This window comes from Pezoporus wallicus, unplaced genomic scaffold (genome assembly GCF_028554395.1).
Source record: "Pezoporus wallicus isolate ANWC-B61680 ecotype Strahan unplaced genomic scaffold, APGP_CSIRO_Pwel_v1 contig_13954, whole genome shotgun sequence".
Classification (NCBI taxonomy): domain Eukaryota; kingdom Metazoa; phylum Chordata; class Aves; order Psittaciformes; family Psittacidae; genus Pezoporus; species Pezoporus wallicus.
This window is the reverse complement of record NW_026638000.1, coordinates 2,763,089-2,778,749: the sequence shown is the minus strand read 5'-3', so window position 1 is coordinate 2,778,749 and position 15,661 is coordinate 2,763,089. Positions and strand designations below refer to the sequence as shown.

Here is a 15,661-nt window from a genome sequence, read left to right as displayed (position 1 = left end):
CCTTCTGCACGCTCAAAAGTCTTTCCCATAACAATTTACGTGTCTACACAACTGAATTTAGGCCACACACATTTTTCTTACGCCTTCAGTATAAAGGAAGCATTTTCCTTCCCCTGTTGCCAGCCTCTCTCTCTGGTACACTCTCCAAATAAATTGTTTCTTGCATTAATGGGTTGTACATGGTACAAATCCTGTGTAGTAGCTCCCTGTACGGCTCATTCCTGCAGAAGACCTGCCATGTCCTGGGCAAACCTGGGAAAGCTTCCAAGGCAGCAAATCTGCAAGGGAGCAGATTGGGAGTTATTGACCTTCAAGAATATAGATTTCATTTATCAGGATCCTTTGCCACAGCCGTGCTGTCCTCACCTGAATAAATTGGCTCTGTAGTAAACAGAGAGATTTTTCAGGGGGTTGTGCAGTGGATTTTAAACACACGGGTCCTGCTGCTCTTATGATGTTGGAGAAATAACCAGCTTTGGCTGAGTTTTAGGGGATGCTGCAGGTAGTGTGGTCCAGCTGCTCAAACACCAGAGTGGATAAGGGACCACTGGAGCTCTGGAGTTCAGGGCACGTGATATTGGCCCAAGGAAGTTGTGAATGCTCCATCCCTGGCAGTGTTCAAGGCCAGGTTGGATGGAGCCTTGAGTGACAGGGTTTAGCATGGGGTGTCCCTGCCCATGGCAGGGGTTGAAACTGGATGAGCTTTAAGGTCCTTTCCAACACAAACCATTCTAGGACTCTATGATCGCCACTTAAAGGTAAGGGAATGGGTACTGGGAAATATGCTAGGATAGTGTCATTACTGCATGTATATTGTACATGAACTAAATCTAGATCATATTTAATTTGAGGCTTCATTTTTTTAGTCTTGAAACATTTATAAAATCCATATTTTATTCATAATATTAATATTCAGTAACGTCTGAAGGGGTGGTTCAGGATGGCAGAAGCGCAGCGGAAGCTCAGCCTCTACTCTGATGTGCTTACAGTCTTGACTGAAAGGGTGGGAAAGGAAAAAGAGTCAAAACCAAGTTTTACTTCTGCTAAACCCATCATTTAATTGGTGGCAATGCTCTGTCGGCATTAATGGGTACACTGCACACATCTGGTTTTAGAATCGTAGAATCCCAAACTGGTTTGTGTTGGGGGAGACCTTAAAGCTCATCCAGTTCCAACTCCCTGCCATAGGCAGGCACACCTTCCACTAGAGCAGGTTTGCTCCAGGGCGTTGCAGTCTGGGATGGGCTTACCGTGATGTGACCCATGGGCTACAAAGCCACGGTGACATGGTAGAGCTCCTCTCCCCCTCTCCTCTCTCCCACTGCTCACCCAGAATCCCTTACTTCTTGATGATCAGGTGCAATTAGTGCCAAATGTCTTCGCATTGAGGTCATGCTTTGAGTTGCCCGGCGTGCTTTGGAAACAGGTTGCAATGTCTGTGCTCATCCAGGCTTCAGTGCAAGAACGGAATGAGTGTGCTTACACAAGTTATTTAGACTTCCAGTTATTCCCAGTCTCGTGCCATTCCAAAGCTGTTTGCCTGAGATCATCTACAAATATTTTCACAACGGAAAAGAGAGTAGAATTGCTTTGGGGTTGGAGAGGGACTGGTTAACTGTGCAACACGCAGGCAGAGAACCAGGACAGGGAAAATTATGGTAATGCCATTTTGTTTGAAATGAAAATGTGCAGAAGTTATGGATGGCTGAAGTTGAACAGAAAATGGCAGTCAAAATGAAGAAAGGTTAAATGATTTTGAAAGGTTTCACTTGCTGGCTTACCAAACAGCTCAATATTAGTTTAGGTTCTATAAATTGGTCTAGTATTACTCCTCTGAGTCAAAATTAACTCAGCCTTGTATGGGAAAATATACTCCATTCTCTGCAACTGTGCCTTCACTATTAAACTCCTGTTAACTTTTGTTTAGAGATAAAAACACGCTCTGTATCATCATTCTAGATTAGATCCATAATAGAGATAAAAGCATCCAGAGTGTACATTCTGCCTCGTGCTTTCCTGCAGACACGATCCCTCATTACAGTGACTGGATTAGTTGTTGTGATGCGTTTTTCATCTTCATAACAAGCATGAGGTAGCTCCTGCTCATTCCAGTCCTCCACCCGAGAAAAATGATATCGTCCTCCTTGTCATAATAAAACCAAGTGAAGGGGTTGAACATCACAGGGAGCCATAAGGAAAGGTTAACGGAGGTACCAGCTTCTACCCCTTGTGGGCATCGTCGCCTTTCTATCTTAAATTAGGTCACTGCTCAGTCTCTGTTTGCCCAAGCATCTGCCTATTTGTTTTCTTTAGGATTCAAAAGCTCCTTTTCCCTTGCTCAGCCGTCCCAGGGTAGTTTTCTGGCCCATATTTTCCCCTTCCTGAAGGTCATATATCTCTCCTCCTTTCTCCCTGCAATCTCCTGTAACTATTCTTCCTTTTGCAGCTCCTCATCTTCTCCACCATCAGCAGCTCCCTGCCTCTTCAGGTTGCTCCTTTCCATCCCTTCCCTCTCAGTCTGACAGGACATTCTTTCATTGCATCCTTTGCTTTGAGGGACGGGTACCATCCACTTGAAAACTGGCACCTTGTTTCCAGGGAGGAGCAGGGATGGAGAGCAAACCAGTGGGACCCGAGCTGCATCTTGTTTCTGTGGCATTGACATGAAGACTTGCTGAGGATTCAGCCTGGCTGGGCTCCAGATTGCTAACTCCTAAGGAAAAAAAAAGAAAGAGATTCTAGGTCCCAGCCTTGTGGTTGTGCCTCTAAATCACAGGTAGCTGTACCCTGCCTGACTCCTCAACCAGTGCTGGCAGCAGTCTCGGTCTTACTGATGGTTATATGAACCCTTAATGTTTTACTTCTAGTTTTATATCAGCATTTAGAACTGGGAGTTTTCCTGAAAGTCTTATTGTTATCCATGTTTTACTGATACACTAAGAAATGTGATTTCAACCTGCAGATTGAAAGACAAAATTCACCCAACATTGATGTTGGGCTTTGAGCGGTGGCGGGGTTCATTTGTGTTGTTTGAGGGGTCTTTTGGCCTTCATGGGGTCTTGGGGAAAATATGCCTCTTTATTTTCATGGTGCTTTTAAGGATTAGGGGGTCCGTATGTGATGCATGCAGGAATCAGTTGTGTGCATGAAGGTTTCTCCAGGGGCACTGTTCCCCTTCTCTCTCCTCAGCATCCGTTTCCTACCACCTTTGAAAGCTGTGGTGCTTCATCGCTAACTCTTCATTCCCAAAGGTGGATGTCTTCAGGGGAGGGATGGGGAATCGTGTGTTCATCCCTTTTCCTCAGCCCTCCTCTGCAAAGAGCACCCGATTGCTCTTTGTAGCTGCAGCCATCTCAGTATTTCACCAGGGGAAGGACCATATGGCACTGTGCTGAGAGGAGAATTAGGTGATGTGGACAGAGGATTTAAATTCAAGATGAAGGGTAATACAAACCACATGGATTTATAACTCATTCCAAATCTCATCCGTTTGATAAAGTGAAGTCAGCAGTGCCAACCAAATGTCAGCAGCAGAGGCAGGTCACCAGGTTTGATGTTAGATAGCCTGGTGTGCTAATTGAAGCATCTCTTTGCTTTTGAGCCGTTCTTTACATTTAGAGAAGGCAAAAATGGAACAGACGTATTTAAAACGTTCTTGCTGCTCCTCATTAAGAGTTTTGGCTTCTGAAGAGCTGAAGGAGATTGTTAGATTTCTTTGGGTCAGTTGAGACAGCCGCTGAATTTCATGGTTGGGGAGCAAGAGAGGAAAGAGAACCAATGGAAATGCAACGAATACTTGTGCAAAGCAGTGTCTGCAAGTTGCCTGTCCTGTGTAATAGAGACTATAGATATTAGAGAGGGTTGGTTATGAACTATAATCAATCAACAGCATTTATCTGAAGTCCCAGGTTCTGGGTTTCTTTGTGGGCAAGCTGTGTTTATACATTATTGGACACCTAGTTGAGGTAACAGGAATCATTTTATTTCTGAAGCAGTTTGATCATTTTACTTGATTTGTTTCAAGTCAGTTTGCATTCCCTGCCAGAGAAGGTTATGGAGCAGATCATCTTGAGTGCCATCACATGTCACACACAGGACAACTGAATGATCAGGCCTAGTCAGCATGGGTTTATGAAAGGCAGGTCCTGCTTAACTAACGTGAGCCCACAGAGTGGTGGTGAATGGAGTTAAACCCACTTGGCAGCTGGTCACAAATGGTGAACATGAGTAGCTTGTGTGGAGGCAGCCAAGAAGGCCAATGGCATTCTGGTCTGTATCAGGGAAAGGATTGTTCCCCTGTGCTGGGCACTGGTGAGACCCAGTTCAGTTCTGGGCCCCTCACTACAAGGGAGACATTGAGGTGCTGGAGCGGGGCCAGAGAAGGGCAACGGAGCTGGTGCAGGGCCTGGAGCACAAGTGTGATGGGGAATGGCTGAGGGACCTGGGGGGTTCAGTCTGGAGACAATGAGGCTGAGGAGAGATGTTATCACTCCCTACAACTACTTGAAACGAGGTCGTAGCAAGGTGGGGGTCTGTCTCTTTTCCCAAGTAACAAAGGATGAGACAAGAGGAAATGGCCTCAAGCTGCATCAGGAGAAGCTTAGATGGAGATGAGGAGCAAATCCTTTCAAAGAGGGTGCTCAGGCATTGGAACAGGCTGCCCGGGGCAGTGCTGGAGTCACCGTCCATGGAGGTGTTTAAAAGATGAGTAGATGTGACATGGGGACATGGGTTAGTGGTGGACTTGGCACTGATAGGCTAGCAGTTGGACTCGATGATCTTAAAGGTCTTTTCCAACCTAAACAATTCTGATTCTATGAAACAGAGACATGTCTATTGCTGCCATGGCTGTTGACACATCAGTGTTTTCAGCATGCGACCCAAAGCATTTTGTTGTGTTTGTTAACATTCATTTTGTTCCAGTGTTGTTGCTCATCCAAGGTGTGTAATTCTGTTTTCTTCTTGTGTCGTGACGTTTTTCTCCACAGATGTGGGAAGAGGCCATTGCCTTGGGTAAAGAACTGGCGGAACAGTATGAAAATGAAATGTTTGATTATGAACAGCTCAGTGAACTGCTGGTAGGTTTGCAACACTGCAACAATTCCTTTTAGGATTTGATTTCTAAGCTTTTAAAATCATCCTGAAAATCTCTTTCGTGACAGAAAGATGCAGAAATAGATGCCCACTTTGGCTCTGCTGGACTGATGTTGATTAACTGGCTACCACTGGAGGGCCGAAAAAGAGTGGATTTCTGTTCTTTTAGCTGAAAGAAGAAGATTTCAGTAATGTTAAGCTGATTGATTTGGGGTATAAAAGGAAATTTGGAATTTAAATATAAATGGGAACATGAAAAAATCCCCATTCTCTCTCAAGTGTCTTTCCACATTCACGTTTCTTTTTTTAGGTATGAATAATCCCCAAGCATTCATGTCTAGAGTCAGTTATTTTTGCCCTGACGTTATCCATTCATTATGCCTGCACCATTTTTTATCTCCTGCTCTTTTCCAAAGAGATAAATGGCAGCTGTCACTGTCCCACCAAACTTCTCGACTGTTTTCACAGGAGCTGGGACATGATTCCTGTCCTAAATGAAAAGTGTTGACTTTTTCAGGGTTTTGATACATTTTACCTTTGCACTCACCAGCCTCCATCACACACAGTGGTGACTTGGGAAGACAAACTCCATCACTCCCAGCATCTCCCCTTTCTTCTTCTTCCCCCAGCTCTATACACTGATCATGACCCCATATAGTCTTGAATATCCCTTTGGTCAGTTGGGACCAGTTGTCAGGGCTGTGTCCCCCACAACTCCTCATGTACCCCCAGCCTGCTCACTGATGGGGTGAGGAGCATAAAAGGCCTTAGAATCATAGAATAGTTAGGGTTAGAAAGGACCTTAAGATCATCCAGTTCTAACCCCCCTGCCATGGGCAGGGACACCTCACACTAAACCATGGCACCCAAGGCTCTGTCCAACCTGGCCTTGAACACTGCCAGGGATGGAGCATTCACAACCTCCCTGGGCAACCCATTCCAGTGCCTCACCACCCTCACAGGAAAGAATTTCCTCCTTATGTCCAGTCTAAACTTCCCCTGTTTCAGTTTGAACCCATTACCCTTGTCCTGGCACTACAGTCCCTAATGAATACCTTGACTCTGGGCAAGCAATTCTCATTGATAACTAAAACACCCCTGTGTGATCAGTGCTGTTTCCAGCACAAATGCACAGCCCCATACCAGCTACTGTGAAGAAAATTAACTCTACCCCAGCCAAACCCAGCACAGGTCATTGCACCCTCTTCCTCCACTGACACCAGTCCTCAGTTTGAGGATGGCCAGGAGTCTTCTAAGAAGCATCTGCATCCCCATCTCCCCAGAATCTCCCTTCTTGGGGAGGAAAGAATAAAGGAAATACCACTCCTCTCAGTGATGTGGTTTCTTCACTCTTTTACATGGTCTTCCTTTTCTTTTGTCCATGGTTTTGACCTCCAGCTCTCTCGAGCTGAATTTATATCCCTTCTTGCTATCCTCCTTTTGTGGCATCTTAACTGGTTTTAGTGACAGACTGATTGTATTGATTTACCTTACAAATCTGGAGCCTGGTGTCATGTCACTGTAAGTGATATAAGGGATGTATACCATGTATACCTGGAGGTCCTGTGGTGTGCAGGAGAGTCTTCCTTGGCCTGGTGCCCGCAGGGCTGCATTCAATAGACAGTATTCTTCATTTCAATATAAAAGGTAGAGATTGTTCCTGAGCTAGAAATGATTCTCATGTGTCAGATATGATTATTCGCCAGGAGACAGCTACTTTCCAAGTCTCTCATTTTTCATTTTCCATCTCCTTTATGCTTGCACATGGGAACATGAACAGCTTTGTCACAGAGGCAACCACTCGACTTATCATACTATACCCATTGTGGAGGAGAAGTCTGAATTTACACTTCATACGTTGTAGCTGATGGCCAATAATACTGAGTTATGTATTTTTTAGCATTCTCTTGAACAGTAAATATGTCGTGCTTTACATTAAGTGACATACTTCCAGGCAGTGGAGCCACATACGGTTCTTCTGCACATGAAAATGGAGTTTTTCCCACTTCTAATAGGAGAGACCCAGAACTTCCAATTCTCACAGCTGAGTTTATCTGTTCTTTATTTATCAGACAAGAGAAATTGAGAGAGATGCCACAAAAATTAGTACCAGCATGCACTGGGCATTGATCCCTACTAAGGCTAAGATCATAATTCAGACTTCCATAGTAGTCAGGTCTCACCTATCCTATTGGCTTTTCTTGTTGCTGCTGCTGCAGGGCATTAGCATGCTAGTTCTTCTTTTCTTCCTCCCCCATAATAAGATATAAATGTTTTTTGTTTCTTTCTGTTCTCCCTGTTGTCTCTTTTATTCAAGCAGTATTAACTATTAAACTCTAAGACAATTCACAAATAACAAAACAGTTTTACAACAGGTAAGAAATATATGGCAGAGCTGGGTCTTTGTAGTCTTCTTGCCATTTACTGTTATCTCTCGTATGGGAGCAGTAATAAACCTCCTCCCAAATCAGGATTCATTCTCTTACAGCAAGTAATAACCTAAAAATAAGTTAATGAACAGCTCGTCTGAAGCTGCACATTTGTTATTATTTCATCATTTGAGATAAAGAAGGATTCCGCTTCGAAACCAGAAGGCGTCCGACATGGATTTCTTCCAAAATATACATTTTGCTGCAGTTCTCAGCTGTGTGCTTTCCATATGCAAATAAATAGTTGTAAATATGGAAAAGAAGTAGTAGAAAAATGAGAAGTTGGCACCGTCGACATGAGCTGGCTGCAGTGGTTTGTGCTTCATCGTTCCAGGGTTTCGGCGTCAGCAGTGTCGCCATCAGGTCTGGCTGCCTTGCAGATTCTTGACCTTCATCAAAATTGAGATATTGGATATGGACCAGTGATGTTCAGCAAGATGAGGATAAAAGTAATGGCTACGGAGTCTAATATGTCAAAATGTTAGCATGTATCTGACAGAAAGGTGAAGAAAAAGGGGGAGATGAAACACATCCACCTTCAACTAGAGATGCCCATAGAAGAGATCTAGATCTTAAGTATGACGAATCTCCTACAAGTTTAGGTTGTTAAAATTCCTCCTGTTTCTTTTGCAGAGAAAGCAAGCCCAGTTCTATGAAAACATTGTGAAAGTGATAAGACCAAAGCCAGACTATTTTGCTGTTGGATACTACGGCCAGGGATTTCCGACATTCATACGGGTAAGTGTCCACCTTTTTCCACAGTTGATGGCAGGGTTTCTTGCATGGGAAATTGCCCTTGGTAGTGGGAAAAGTGCATTATTGTATGTCAGTGGGTTATTTACAGTCTACCTAACATTGATGGTTGGGGTTTAGGTGTATGAAACCAAACATTCACAGAATCCCAGAGTGGTTTGGGCTGGAAGGGACCTTAAAGCTTAACCGGTTCTAACCCCCTGCCACACACAGGGACACCTTCCACTAGAGCAGGTTGCTCCAAGGCCTTGTGTCCAACCTGGCCTTGAACACTGCCAGGGATGAGGCAGCCACAGCACATTGCTTTTTCCTTTCCAGTTTCTAATATGGAATAATTGAATTTTTATTAGAGAAGGTTTTTCTTCAAACGTATCCAAAACTTTATACTTCTTCAGGGTATCACTAAAAATGAAGATATACCACCCAATCCATCAGGGTAATAACCAGAACCATCTGAAATGGTGATGTGTTTGCCTGACAGGGGTCTGTGTGTTTTTGTGTGTGTGTGTGTATATGCATATATATAAAACTATATATATGTATACGAGTATAGTTATACATGTATATATTTATATATGAGTATGGTAGAGAAGCTTTTGTATGCGACCGTGTTTTCATGTGAGTATTCTTGCATCTACTGTGCATTTCAAAAGGCACCATTGAAGAACTAAACCCAATTGGGCAAATGTCAACTATTCCAGTTTGCTCCCCCTGGTCATAACACCCTTTTTCTAACAAGTGCTGTATAATTTTTTCACCAAGGGTTCATTGTGACATGAGCAATGAAGTTAAGTATATTTAGATGCAAGTTGATGTCAAAACTTACTTTAATATGTTTGATCTGTTAAAATCAAATCGTCTTTTATACTTTTCTTTGGAACGTAATGTTCTTGTTCAGTGTATAAATGGGCTGTGTAAAATATTTCTTCATTTTCTTTACTGTTAAAAGAAGAAATCAATACTCAGAAATACAATATACTTAATTTAAAAGTTATGCAGACAGATGTACAATGACAAAAATTGAACAGACTACTACAAAGTCTAGAATGTATGGGTCTTTGCAGAAGTCAGTATCTTTGAACCTTCTTCTAAAACTGGCATCATTTTCTCTTTGCTAGCTACTCTTTGCTACTCTTACTAGCTCACTTCATTGTGTTTTAATAAATATTTGTCCGTAAAAAGCCTAATTCTCTACTTACATCCATCCTACCGTTAGCTGTGGCTAAGAGGAACAACAGAGGAACATTCTGAGTTTGTCCCTCTGTAGTTCCTCTATAATTAGAGGATGCAGTTTGTCTTAATGCATTTTCAGTGGGCACCAATTGTATACATTGTTGTAATCATGTATTTGGGTCCTGTTAAATTAAGTCTGGTTTATCCATATGTCTAAAGGTAAGCACATGCTTCATGGTCTCAGTACTGAACTGGAGGTAGGGAAATCCATTTGTGCTTTATTGAATTGGCAGGAAATATTTGTACTCTATTGATTATATCACAGTGGGAGGAATGTAACATTTCTCACTTAACGGCATTGGAGTCAATGGTTCGAAGATCCCAGTTCATTACTGAGGATGCTGGTATTAAAATCGGAGAATCATAGAGTAGTTTGTGTTGGAAGGGACCTTTGAAGCTCATCCAGTCCAACCCCGTGCAATGAGCAGGGACATCTTCAACTAGATCAGGTTGCCCAGAACCACATCCAGCCTGGCCTTGAGTATCTTCAGGGATGGTGCACCCACCACGTCTTTGGGCTACCTGTGCCAGTGTTTTACCACCCTCATTGAAACTATTTCTTCTTCCGTCCAGCCTGAATCTCCCTCTTTCACTTTAAAACCATCACCCCTTGTCCTCTTGCAACAGGCCCTGCTAAAAAGTCTCTCCCCATCTTTCCATAGGCCACTTTTTAGAACTGAAAGGTCACAATAAGGTCTCCCTGAAGTCTTCTCCAGGCTGAACAAGCCCAACTCTCTCAGCTTTTCCTCACAGGAGAGATGCTCCATCCCTTTGATTATACCTTTCAATTTGCTTCCAGAACAAAGTCTTCATTTACCGGGGGAAGGAGTACGAGCGCCGTGAGGACTTCGAAGCGCGGTTATTGACTCAGTTCCCAAACGCAGAGAAAATGAAGACAACGTCTCCCCCGGGCGATGACATTAAAAACTCCTCTGGCCAGTGTATCCTTTGGTTGTACAGCAGCTCCTGTGGCCACGCAGATTGAGGATTTGCGGCCAACACAAGCAGGAGATGGTCGAGCTTCTGCCATCATGAGTGCAATGCATTGATTTTGTTGTTCTGTTCTTCTTTCGTGTTCCCGTTTAGCTGCCTGTTCTGCATGATTGCAATTTGCTTTTCAGTTCTTAACCCCTGAATTCAGATATTCAGTGCTTTACTGTAAAGCCCAAACTGGATTTACCATCTAAGTTTCACAGGCCAGTGTCGGAACAAATCGTGAGGTGAGTTTGGGTTGGGTTTCCACCTTTTCAGTTTCCTTTGAAGAACTAGAACTAGTTCTTCATAGAACCCTAGAGTTGTTTGGGTGGGAAGGGAGCTTAAAGCCCATCCGGTTCCAACCCCTGCCATGGGAACACCTTCCACCAGAGCAGCTTGCTCCAAGCCCCTGTGTCCAACCTGGCGAGGGATGGGGCAGTCACAGCTTCTCTGGGCACCCTGTGCCAGCGCCTCAGCACCCTCACAGGGAAGAGCTTCTGCCTAAGAGCTCATCTCAGTCTCCCCTCTGCCCTATCTTACATGCCTTTGTAAAATGTCCCTCTGTACACAGCCAAGGAGGGTAGTGACTGTGAGGACATTGTGTAGATAATAACAGCAATTCCATCCAACCCACTGGAAAACAGTGATCCCATAAGCATTTTATATTTATTCATAAGCTTCTATTCCAGTACTAGAGTTTAGCAGCAATTCCTAAACAGATAGGGTTTGATTTTGATTGTGCTTTTCCCTTTCTTCAGTTTCTACAGGGTGAATGAAGTGCAGCGGTTTGAGTATTCACGCCCTGTTCGGAAAGGAGAGAAAAACCCGGACAATGAATTTGCGGTAAAAAGACGATCAGAAAACACCCGGGGGTTTGCTTGTTTATTCCCTTCCATTTGGAGAACCTGAAGCATTGGTTATGTCTTGGGTGTTGAAAAATAAGGTTTAAATGGGATTATTTTTCATAGAAATTCAGTTAACCCGACTCGTGTTTTATAATGGGCAAAACCTTTTGTTTTCTTAAAAACCAGCTATTTTGATAACAAAGCATAAAATGGCTCTACCTGAAAAGATACATCTCTCACCAAAACATATCTGGCCATGAAGATTCCAGTCAGGCATTTAAAAGTCTTTTTGCAGTCATACTTTTATTTGTTAACTAAACCATATGTTTCATGTAATGGTCAATAAAACTCCCTTTGAGCACAGCTTGTATCCATCAAAACGTTTACAGCAGGTTACATCAAGTTGATTGCCTTTTTGGTTTTTATAGACACCATTTTATTCACAGGGGTTCTAGTGGGTGCAGTTAGTAGTAAAGTAGTAGTGCAGTAGTAATTAAAGTTAGAAATCAATGCATACTTCTTGAGCAAGGAACTTGGGTTTCTGTGTAGTAGCGGGCTCTAATCCGATCAGTGTGCCACTAAATGCTGAGTATTTGGTTTCCTACAGGTTGGATGGGGCTTGGAGCAAGCTGCTCTAGTGGAAGGTGTCCCTGCCTGTGGCAGGGGTTGGAACTGGATGCGCTTTAAGGTCCCTTCCGACATAAACCATTCCAGATTCTGTGATTCCTTTAGTGTCTGTAGCTACTCTTGGTGGCAGTCATATCACAAATCACTGATTTGCTAATCTAGGTGGGCTTAGCTGGGGAGGTAGGAGACCCTTCTTTTCCAAAAGCATAATGCTAGACTGGAGTGCGACAGTTTCCAATGCGTTTTGAGTGTAGATAGAAAATGTAGTTTTATCTAAATCACTTTGAAATCACTTCTTCTGTTAATAGAGAATGGCATAATCAATTCTGTTTTACAGGAAGCCTCATAATAAATAAGATGAACTACCAACATCTGCCAGTTCTAACAAAGTCTAGAATCAAGAGATAGCTTTGAGATATGTCAAGGAAGACACGTTCAATCACATATCCTTAAATTCAAACTAATAAGGAGATGTTACAACGAAGCTGTTGCAGTTTACAGCTCAGATGGAATCGCACAATCACAAATACAGGTCAAGATGGGATCTCGGGTCCAGCCTCTGCCCCAGGCAGGACTAGCTCTGGGGTCAGAGCTGCTCAGAGCAGGACTTGAAACCTCCAAGGATGGGGATGGCCCAGCCTCCCCTGGGAGCCCATCTTGGCTCCTGTGCCCTCCTGAGGAAGAAGCATTCTCCATATTAATATGATGTGTAGAGTAAAAGCTCTCATGAGAAAAACAACAGTCCAAGTAAAACCACTGGACCTTTTAGATAGTGCTCTCCTTGGGAAAGAGTGCAGTTGTTCCCTGTTAAGTCATGTATCAGATATAAAACTGTGGCAGTCACTCCATCATCTCCTCAGGCCCATACTGTTTGAAATGTCCCCCTGGCTTCACAGTATTTGTGCCATTGTGGATCCTTTTCCTGACTAGGATGCTTTAAAGCTTTACTTATGATAAAAGCTGTCTATCTGATAACGTGATGTTTGTGTTATACTTGCAGAATATGTGGATTGAGAGAACCATCTACGTGACTGCTTACAAATTACCAGGGATTCTGAGGTGGTTTGAAGTCAAATCCGTTTTCATGGTAAGATCAATTTGTCTTTATTGAGATTGCATAAAAGAATGAGGCTCTTACACAGCCAGGGAGCTGTTATATTTCTGTACGGCTGTGCTTCAGTTCTGTGAGCAAGCTATCAAAGGGACTATATCTGGCATCTGAAGACAAGGGGAACTTGCTTGATGAGGATGCTGATTATTGACTGAGGGTGACTCAAGTAATGCTTTTTCACTCCTGAGAGGAGCAAATGCGAGCTGACTCTTCCAGGCCTTTAGGTCAAGGTCTGATCAAGCGCTTGAAGTACTTCTGGCTTTCAGCAGGTTACAGCCATTACAGCCTGTGGTGTGAGCTGTGTGCCTAAAACGAAGAGGGACCTGCGGTCTTGTAGGGGAGCTCTGCTGCATCAAGGTGAAACTGGTCTGAATTTTGGAAACGAGGATTTGGGTGCTTTGGTTGTAACATTCAAAGTACACCATAAATCAAATGTATTCTGCGTGTCTGCATTTCCTCTCTGCTAATCACTTGTGATCAAAGGTGGTTGTTGTTTCCTTTCCAGAGTTAGCCCAAATGCACCCTAGCAACCCCAAAGAGCAGCTCCAAATTAGGCATTTCTGATCTGCCATTTAGACTGTTTAGATAAGAAATATCCATTAAACGCCTTTAAGATTAAGTTATTCTTACGCAGCTGTAATTTTTAAGTAGCAATAAAAACATTGTTACTGCAGTGTTTAAATCTCTCTTGTGAGGCTTATTTTTAAAGGAAAAGAACAATTTGCATATGATTAATTAAAACCTTTTTCATTGCTCCATTGAGGTTATGTTGGACAGTTGTATTTAGATGAACAGAAGTAATGCGGAAAATTACTATGGTATCTATAGTAACAGAATATGAATGTGGGGTTTGACAGTAATAGGCAGCTGAATAAAACACATTGAATTTTTAATGAACTTTGTAAGTTCAATATCATCCTGATAGAGAAGATTGTGTTTATCATCGTGATTGCGAGAAGTGGTGTTTGTGAAGGCTGCTGAAAGTCTCTTTTCCTTAGGAATTAAGAGCACAGGCTGGCAGGCTGCTTTGTGCAGGCAATTTGTATACGCACACCTTTAGCACTACACTTGTCATCGAAACGGGCATAAACCCTTGGAGAGGACTTTCTATGAGCTCTTTGAAAGTAAGGATTATTTTAGTCACGTAGCTGAGAAATGGGACCAGAATAGAGCTTAATAATAGGTGGGAAGATGGAAACAAGTGACTTTTGACCTAGCTCTGGCATAGTTGCTCCAAAATCAGGATGACTTTCTTCAACGTTCCTGTCAGCTGGAAGCATGATCATGGGGTTTACATTCCTGTAAGGCTAAATTCTGACTATGGATACAGATAGTATTGATGTTTCACTAAACACTGTGAGTTACAGTAGCGTTGCACATTCCATATTTTATTGATGGAGCTAGAATATCTTGAAAGGAAGAGGTGAGATCATAGGAAACCAGTGCTGAGAGAAAATTGAGTAGTTTGATAAATGCAGTGTATTATGCTACCTAACCCATAGAGGAACATGCATAATTGCCTTAAATCTATTTGCTTTAAAACCCCTTCTGATTCCTTTTACCTAAACCTTTTCAATCTGTTCGTTATCTGCAAGGAATTTGTTGTACACATTCATTACTCTCTATCTGACTTGTTTTAGCTGGACACAAGTAGTTGTAGGGTAAACATTAGCTGAGGCCAGGCGGTGAATGAGAAACTGGATTTGGAATTGCATTTGGTTTTAAAAGGCAAACCCACTAATCTCTGTTTTGCTTTGATGCTTAGTTTTTTAGCGTTGCTATTGGATCAGGAGTATGTAGTTTCTGTTTGCCCTGAATAGATGGTGTAGTGCCCAGAGTTAGCAAGCTACTTGGAAGACTCATAATTCACAAATGTAGATATTTTTAATAGCTGTCAGTAAGTTCCAAAGCACAGTTTATAGTAGGAGGATGGGAACTGCAATTCTCCATCTGCTTTTAAAAGGATTAGAGGGAGGATTAGAAGAGTAGTAAAAGAAAGGAGAATGAGAAAGAAAGCCGTGATTGCTGATACAGAGAAGTCAAAAAAGTCAGCTCAATGAGTGCTAATTTCTGTAGATATTCAAGAGCTTTAAAAGCAATGGTTCATCAACAAATTATTGCATAGTTAGAAGCCCATTAATACAAATGACAGAATCCTAAATTTAGCAGGTGATGCTCACTACAGTTCGCGCTGAATCAGATGTTGAGGGTGGTCTTGCTTCCCAGAGGCCAAATTGCACCCGCAGCACCTCCAGCTCTGAAGGGCAGGCATCATCTGTCCAGCTGAGCCCGCTCTGCTCCACAGCCACCACAGAGCCTTCCACAATGATTCGCCAGGCGCACTGTTAAAAATGCTAATTAAAGCATCCTTGATGTAATCAGATGGCAGGTGTAAGAGTAACTGAAGAGATTTGATTATAAGTGGTTCTCAGGAACATGGTAAGCAACTGATAGCCAGGTAGAAGTGCTGCTTTGTTTATGTAGCATTTATGTAAATTAGGCTGTAATCAAATATACACTTGCATTTTCCTCATAGGCCTCAATTAACCTTCCTTTTCTATTCCTACCACATCATTTCTTCAATGTAAATAAGC

The 15,661-nt window shown here is 42.7% G+C and overlaps 1 protein-coding gene across 2 annotated transcripts in view; it reads left to right on the top strand.

Annotated features, from left to right (window-relative positions):
* DOCK1 (dedicator of cytokinesis 1) overlaps window positions 1–15,661 on the top strand; it is a 315,270-nt gene that overhangs the window by 259,724 nt on the left and 39,885 nt on the right. For both annotated transcript variants that reach the window (XM_057408682.1, XM_057408683.1), the window contains exons 39-44: window positions 4,989–5,078; window positions 8,157–8,261; window positions 10,309–10,450; window positions 10,651–10,729; window positions 11,243–11,327; window positions 12,957–13,043. In XM_057408682.1, coding sequence (XP_057264665.1) covers window positions 4,989–5,078; window positions 8,157–8,261; window positions 10,309–10,450; window positions 10,651–10,729; window positions 11,243–11,327; window positions 12,957–13,043 — 588 coding nt within the window. The remainder of the gene's footprint in view (window positions 1–4,988; window positions 5,079–8,156; window positions 8,262–10,308; window positions 10,451–10,650; window positions 10,730–11,242; window positions 11,328–12,956; window positions 13,044–15,661) is intronic.